The sequence below is a fragment of the Lytechinus variegatus genome, chromosome 2 (genome assembly GCF_018143015.1).
Source record: "Lytechinus variegatus isolate NC3 chromosome 2, Lvar_3.0, whole genome shotgun sequence".
Taxonomy (NCBI): Eukaryota; Metazoa; Echinodermata; class Echinoidea; order Temnopleuroida; family Toxopneustidae; genus Lytechinus; species Lytechinus variegatus.
Window position 1 is genome coordinate 2,504,402 of NC_054741.1, and position 8,192 is coordinate 2,512,593.

Here is an 8,192-nt window from a genome sequence, read left to right on the forward strand (position 1 = left end):
TATAAGATTATATTATATGGGAAGAGAACATGGGACGAGTGAGGGCAATTTGCTGGTAAAATGTAAATAAATGGTCCTTGAAAATTGTCAGAGAGCTCCCTTAAAGTGAGGTGGAGTTCATTGCAAATGTATATTTAAATGGGCACAACAACCCTGCACAGGAACCTTTTATCCCAGGAAACAATGACAGTGGTTTTTAATGTTTTTATAAGACAAACGATTGGGGGAAAAGGCAGAACATTTCTCTGCAATTTGACTTTGATGGTATACCTACCATGGTATCGCTGTTGGTTTGGTTTCAATAGCCTCTTCTGCATTAGACTTGAGCAGTTCATTAAAGCACTCTCCCTTCAGGTATCTCAATACTTGGTTGGCTTGACTACAAGAGTAAAAAAGAAATGCATTCATTAGAAAAAATCCAGAATGGCCCCTTCTAATCAGAGCATATGAATTAGTCTCAATATTATTTGGACTACGAGAAGAAGGCTATAGTAAACTTTATCACTTAGAAACTTGATAAAAACCCAAATGAAATCTGGAAAACATTGGATTTTTTTAACAAGTGGAGCACCTCTGGCAGTCTCACCTGCTTTACGCGATTCAATATAGCAGCAGTGCTGACTTTGAAAATTATTATTATAAAATAATTATTCACAAAAAATACCATTCATATGATACAATACTATGTTCATTGACCCTAAATGATATTTGACCTTGATCATGTGACCTGAAACTTGCACAGGATGTTCAGTGATACTTGATTACTATTATGTCCACATTTCATGAATCAGATCCATAAACTTTTAAAGTTATGATGGCAATTCAACAGATACCCTCAATTTGGCCAAAGTTCATTGACCCTAAATGACCTTGGTCATGTTACTTGAAACTCAGGCAGGATATTCAGTATTACTTGATTAACCTTATGGCCAATTTTCATGAACTAGGTTCATACACTTTCTAAGATATGATGTCATTTCAAAAACCTAACCTTCGGTTAAGATTTGATGTTGATGCCGCCGCCTTCGAAAAAGGGGCGTCTATAGTCTCACTCTGCTATGCAGGTGAGACAATGACCACAAACTTTTTGGAAAGGTGGATTTCAAGCAGGGTGGGGCTTTAGAGGGGGGGGATGAGAGTATTACATGTATATATATATATATATATATATACATATATGCCTACATCCTACGACTACGAAAGGGCGAAGTCAATGAATGCTTATTCCATCATAATACAGATATAGACATAAAGACGTAGAGGGCGTTAAGGCGCATTACAAACAACGAAGGAAGACAAAAAAATTCGCCTTAAACACAGATGTAGATATATATATACATAGTTACATTAGATGACTGCAATAATACAGGGGTTTCACATGTCACATGAAAGGTCAAAGATGGGGCAACACCCTTACCCTCTGAATCCTGTGATCCTGAACGTTGCAGGGAGATGTATCTTGAGGGAAGCCATGAACTGATCCCACTCTCCCTCAGGGACAAGATTCTGCTCCTGTGAGAAAACAATGTGAAAGGATGGTTGGGTTGATGAGGTCATTACCAGTTACGTTGCTTAATACTTTCAATAATGTAAATTATGGTAACTTTGCTATTGATGACAATTTCCATGGTAACAACGCTCAACAACCAATCAAAGGTCATGAAAGTTACCATCAATGTTCAAGTTACTGTATGGGGTTAGAACTTGCAAACGACCCAAGGCTTTTAATACACAGGCTACATTCATAATGATACAAATGAAAGTGATGAATTCTTCCAAGAAACAAATTACTTAGAAAGATGTTGAATCACTTCTAAGAGAATTCTCTCTGGTAACAAACTACTGATGACTGAGAGAGGGCAAGGCAGAGGAAATTGGTAAGCAAGCCATTATTATACACCATTTATGAAATTCATATCAATACGAAAAATAAATCCATACCACAAATTAAGGAATGTTAGTCAATGAAAAGATGACATTTTCTTTTGCTCAATCGGGGTAAAACTCTTCATTAATCCCATATTGGGAAAACTTTAGAGTATGAATAAATCAAATTTTTCACTTCATTCAACTTGTACATTTTATAAAGAAGACAAATGATGTATGATGAAAGATGGATTCCTCAGTTTTTCAGAGATATCATTACCTTATAATAATTCTCAAAGGCAGGGTTATCCATGACAACATTTGAATATCCAAGTCCAGCCTTTCCACTGTTAGGACCACGCCATTTTCCACCACTGCCTCCTCCATCGCCTCCCTAGATAATGACAAAAATTTTAAAAATAATCACAGTATTTCGCTTTTATAGAGCTTACATCTAAAGTGATGAAGCTATGATTATTTTGTTTCGACATTGCTTCATTAGCATCTGTCTTGGGCACAGTCTCACACATGTATATTTTGGGGGACATCAGTTGTGCCGTGAGCTAATTGTAAATGATTGTTTAACAGGGGTGGATTGATATAGATGTCATTTTTCTTTTAATAGAAATTGGTCATGAATGATGAACTGCAGTCAAATTGTTATCCTATCCTTAACTACTTAAACCCCCATTCCACGGAGAACAAGACCGCTGAAAGACCATTGAAAGACCATGAATTCTGGTTGATCTTTCAGAGGTCTCTCAATGAACCCAGAAAGGTCTTTGAGGTCTTACACGAGTCCTGACCAATCTTTCAGTGGTCTTTGTGGTCTTCATGGGCTCCAAAACATTTTGAAACGGTTCAAAACAGTCTTACAGCAGTCTTACAGGAAAATGGTCTTCCAGTGGTCTTTCGGCAGTCTTTCAGTGGTCTTTTGATGAACTTTCAAAGGTCTTCATAGTCTTTCAATTATCTTTCGGCAGTCTCTCAAGATTTTTGCGGAGATCACTGTAAGACTCATGATAGATCATTGAAAGATCATTGAAGACCAGGCAAAGACAATGGAAAGAATTGTGAAAGATTGCTTGTTGCATAAAAGATCTCTGAAAGACCGTTGAAAGATCTCTATAGGACTAGTCTAAGACCAGTAAGACAAGAAATATCCATCAGTCTTTCAGAGTTCTTTGAGGAGTCTTTCTGAGCCATTCCACAGAGATGACAATTTGACAAATTTCAGTGATCTTGAAGACCGCTGTAAGACCTCACCCATTTTAAGTCTTTCAATGGTCCCCATTCTGTGGATTACTCATGCAATCTAGAAGTTATTAGCTGCAAATTACCTCATCTGCTGACTATGGGGCATTGAAATTTTGCCCTCTTTTTTAAACATGTTTTCCACATTCAGTTATCACATAAAAAGCAATATTAGGCAGTCTTTACAATTTTTAAAGGGGAAGTTCACCCTGACAAAAATAAAAAGTGCTTAAAACTAACTCCTGGCAAACATAAATTTAAATTGCATTAATTTATCTCTTGTTTTATTTGCATAATTTACATTAATCACACATCTATTTTTTTATAAATATTGGTTTGTTTTCAAACTTTACTTATGTCAGATTTTTATTTCATTGGTGTTTCTTTCACTTTTGGCTTTAGTTTAGGTCCACTAACTCAGCCTGAAAAAAACTTTGTAATGCTGTGAAATAGTGACCACCACGAAAATGGGTCTGTATTTAGATAGAACACTGGTCATGATGAATAAAAAATTATCTTCTTTCAGGAGAGGATGTAAAATAATAGGTCTGATGATAGGTACAATAAAACTCCATTTTCTATTTTTCTTTAGAAAATGACATTTTTTCATTGATTTGAGCTGCTTATTATCCTGCTATCTCATCATAGATAAAACAATGGGGAATATAGGTGGTTGCATGATGTCAATTAAAACAAATCTTTGTTGGATTTTCCTCAAATCTGAACCAATGTTTTGCAGTATTTTTTTCTTTTTTTTACAATTAAGTATTTTAAGGATGAACTTCTTCATGATATTGATGTTATTTAGTCTTAGAAGTTAGATCTAGGTCTAATTATTTGTTCTTATACAATTAGATAGATTTATTAAGCTCATTCCTAGTCCTAGCCTAGATAAAAAATAAAATATAAAAGGTTTGACCATGTCCATGTATATAGATTCTGGACCTAGAGTAACACGCGCCCTAAACTGGACATGTGCCGAGATTCGACATGGCAAACCTATTTCACAAGCCAGCACAGTCAAACACCACAACACACACCAAACACATTTTTATATTACATATGTGCAGTTAAAATGGATTTAATTGGATAAAATATAGATACAACAATCTTGCACATTCATTACACAAATTGCAAACTTATTTACCATGGTACTTATTTAATAATCTTGTCAAATGTTTCAAAATTCTCTCCAGAAAATTTTATCAAAATCTGGTGAGTACCTTCTTAGGAAATTACAGACATATACAAGAAGGTCAGGAATCTTCAATAGTGTCGTGTCACGCGAGTCACAACAAACAAATTGAAATATCTCCAACAAATACAACTGTAAATAAAAAAAAAACATTTGGACATTGTGTATTATCAACACTTTGATTGAAATAAATAGGAAAAACAAGTCTGCAATATACAATTTCAAGTAATTAATCTTAAGAAGTTGAAATTTTGTGTGAATGTCACGTGAGTCACAATAGAATGGCTGGGCGGCTTAGCTTAGAATTAAGAAGCGGGGTTGCCGAAAAATGCACCAAAAATGAAGAAATCCTTGGTTCTGTTCTGAGTACAATAACTTTCTCGCAAATTTAGGATTGTATCTTAGGATTTCCAATAAAAAAAAAACAAGAATAATTCAACAGCATTGAATATGCACAGAAATCAAGTCAACATGAGGCATGCTTGCAGGTAGACAGGAATAACCATCGTTTCTGGGGATTTATTCAACAATTTCTGACATTTTACTATAATCCCCATTCACCGACGGTAGTGTGTTAGTGCCAGCCTGCATGTGTAATCTGGGTCGACAATTCAGAAGGCAGGTTTTGTCCAGATTTTAATTTCTTTTAGATTCTAAATGACATTATATGATCTTGAACGAAGGCCCATTTTCGTTAGACTCTGATCTTTCTATTGATACTATGTAAAATCTATAAAATATCGAAAATATATTAACCAATGAGTTATTCCCCGGGTTATTCTTTATTTTTCAAATTTTCTGCCGGAGAGGAAAATATGGCAGCCATCAACGAGTTGTGCTTTTATCAAGGCTTTCCGATTAAATTTTCGATATCTTGGCGAGCGACAAGTTCCGAACGCACGCACCTACATGTACAAGCGCAAAGCAGCGGCACAAATTGCGATATATAGCGACTGGTAAATACGTCTGTAAGGATGATGACGTCATCCAAGATGGCAACTTACGTTAACCAATGAAAGGATCGAAGATGACGATGTTTTGATCATCATTTGAAAGAAATTAGCGGTAAGTAAGGTACAATATTTCTGAATTTTAAACATTTTTTCTAAAATATGGATGTGATTTCTTTTTCATGTGACATTTTATGTACAAACAAGTGGAATGCCTCTGGCCGTCTCACCTGCATCACGCGGTTCAATATAGCAGCAGTGCTGACTTTGAAAACTACTCTAACTCGCACAAGATGTTCAGTGATACATGGTTACTCTTATGTCCACTTTTTTATGAACTAGACCAATAAACTTACAGAGATATGATGGTTATTCAACAAAAAAACCCAACATGGTCAAAGTTCATTGGCCTTACATGACCTTTGACCTTGATCATGTGACTTGAAACTCGCACAGGATGTTCAGTGATACTTGATTACTCTTATGTCCATGTTTCATGAATCAGATCCATAAACTTCAAAGTTATGATGGGAATTCAACAGATACCCCCAATTCGGCCAAAGTTCATTGACCCTAAATGACCTTTGACCTTGGTCATGTGACATAAAACTCATGCAGGATGTTCAGTGATAATTGATTAACCTTATGTCCAAGTTTCATGAACTAGGTCCATATATTTTCTAAGTTATGATGACATTTCCAAAACTTAACCTCAGGTTAAGATTTCGATGTTGATTCCTCCAACATGGTCTAAGTTCATTGACCCTAAATGACCTTTGACCTTGGTCTATAGGATGTTCAGTAATACTTGATTAACCTTATGGCCAAGTTTCATGAACTAGGTCCATATACTTTCTAAGTTATGATGTCATTTCAAAAACTTAACCTCAGGTTAAGATTTGATGTTGACGCCACCGCCGCCGTCGGAAAAGCGGTGCCTATAGTCTTACTCTGTTACGCAGGTGAGACAAAAAAACGATCGGAAAATCGGGTTTCCGCTGTTAGATCTAACGTTATTGCTAAAATACATTGTCTGTACGTACGGGCCTCCAAGCTCTTCAGTCTATGTATTGGTGAGTGAGCCAACGCAGTTCAGCGGAACAACCAAAATACAGAGACTGAAGCTTTTGGTCTAGCATGCAGGTAGCCTTCATTCGACAGGGGCCCTGATCGCAATGCAGGAGCGATTGACTGCTGCAACTTCCCGGTTGCACATCGCATGAGGTGCGGCGCAATTCAGTGGCTCTCGCACGCATTGACTTATAATCACATTTTAAATTTTAGTATTTGTGAAATAAAAATTTTTATCTATAAATTGTTCTTCAAAAACGGCATCGCTGATGTACATCATAACAAAGCGGTTCAAGGGTAAGGCTAGACCAAAAGCTTCGGTCTCTGTTTTGTTGGTTGTTTAGCTGAACTTCGTTGGCTTCATTCACCAAATACAGAGACCGAAGTTCTAGTACGATCTGTACAGGGGACTCAATTATGTACTTAAGATCGGATAAAACGGGGAAGTGAATTTGAGCGACAGCCGAGGTAAGACACTGTTTTTGTTCCTTTTAACTTGATTTTTCTCTGTTTTTTGTCAATTAATGCCAAGAGGGAATATAAATTTGCACTCTGGTCACTATAATTTTCGAAATTTTTATTCATTAAAGACAAAAATTGAAAAGCCCAGACGGGGGGATTTTGCATTGCAAGTCCCCTAATGGTGGCTGCACGATAGCGAGCCGTCTGTGTACGAGGAGAAATAAAAAAAAAATGTTCAAAAACTCCTCGAAACAGACGGCTGCCAGCTGTCTAGGGTAAGGCCTATTCTATTGTCTTTGCATTTTTGATAAACGGATCGAGGGATTTACAGGAGATCGGTAAGAAACGTTTCTATTTTACAATTTTTAGTGAAATAATCTTCATCCTTTATACACATTAGGCGAATGAAGGTTCATAGATAAATAAATTCATCCCTACAAACCGATTTCACTATGAATTTCCTAGGGAAATCCATCTTTGTGGACATGTGTCACTTATATATATGACCGGTGGTTCAAGACTCCATGATGAAGAAGTATATGTCAAAATATTTTTTTAAAAATCATCATGGAGTCCCAAAAGTCAAGATTAGATCGAACACCGATTTTAAAATCAATTCGACTCAGCCTCAGTCTCACAGTCTCAGACTCAGGCTTACAAATTATTAAATTATCACACATTTATGACATTGTCATTCTTACTGAGCATAATATCAATAAAAAAACATAATAAAAACAAACATATGCAATAGGATTAAGGGTTATATAGATGCACAGGAAATTTATAGGGCTATTAAAGTTGCAATTTTCAACCGGCAATTTTTCATTAGCAACTGTCCAACATGAATTTCAATATCTGGGACTACATTTATCTGAGCAGCAGTCATGCAAATAAAAAATCGAATATATAATATTACCTCTTTGTTATTCTGCATTCTGTTGCGTCTCCTTTTCCGTCCCATTGTAAGTTTGGTGTCAGATGACAATTTGCTGAAATGGGATGAGCTGAAATGTCTTAATTTGGGGATAAAATAGTGTGATATCTTATCAAACGTACAGCCCGAAACACATGCACTGATCCGCATAGTCTTTTTACAGGCTTTTGTCTAAATTAATGCCATTGTGCACTTCGTGGTGAAAGGAGACTAGAACTTGTTTTTTTTAAGGAAGACCCCCCCCCAAAAAAAGAGATAAATAAATAGATAGGTAAATAAACAACTATAAATAAATGAATAAAAATAAATAGAATAGAAATTTATAAAAAATGAAATAAAAAGAAACAGAGGAAAAGAACAAAAGAAGAGAATAGAAGAAAAGAGGGAGGCCGAGCGGAGACTGAAAAGAGAGGAGAGGAGAGGAAAAAGGAGAGGATCGAGAGGAGAGGAGAAGAGAAGA

The 8,192-nt window shown here is 36.1% G+C and overlaps 1 protein-coding gene across 1 annotated transcript in view; it reads right to left on the reverse strand.

The window, feature by feature from the left end:
* The window catches only part of LOC121407058 (RNA cytosine-C(5)-methyltransferase NSUN2-like), a 34,881-nt gene extending 26,983 nt beyond the window's left edge, over nucleotides 1-7,898 (reverse strand). The window contains exons 1-4 of the mRNA XM_041597974.1: nucleotides 7,715-7,898; nucleotides 2,147-2,260; nucleotides 1,418-1,512; nucleotides 275-379 (exon numbers count right to left, since the gene is read on the reverse strand). Of these exons, the coding sequence (XP_041453908.1) occupies nucleotides 275-379; nucleotides 1,418-1,512; nucleotides 2,147-2,260; nucleotides 7,715-7,882 (482 nt within the window). The 5' untranslated portion in view covers nucleotides 7,883-7,898. The remainder of the gene's footprint in view (nucleotides 1-274; nucleotides 380-1,417; nucleotides 1,513-2,146; nucleotides 2,261-7,714) is intronic.
* Nucleotides 7,899-8,192: the final 294 nt, after the last annotated feature.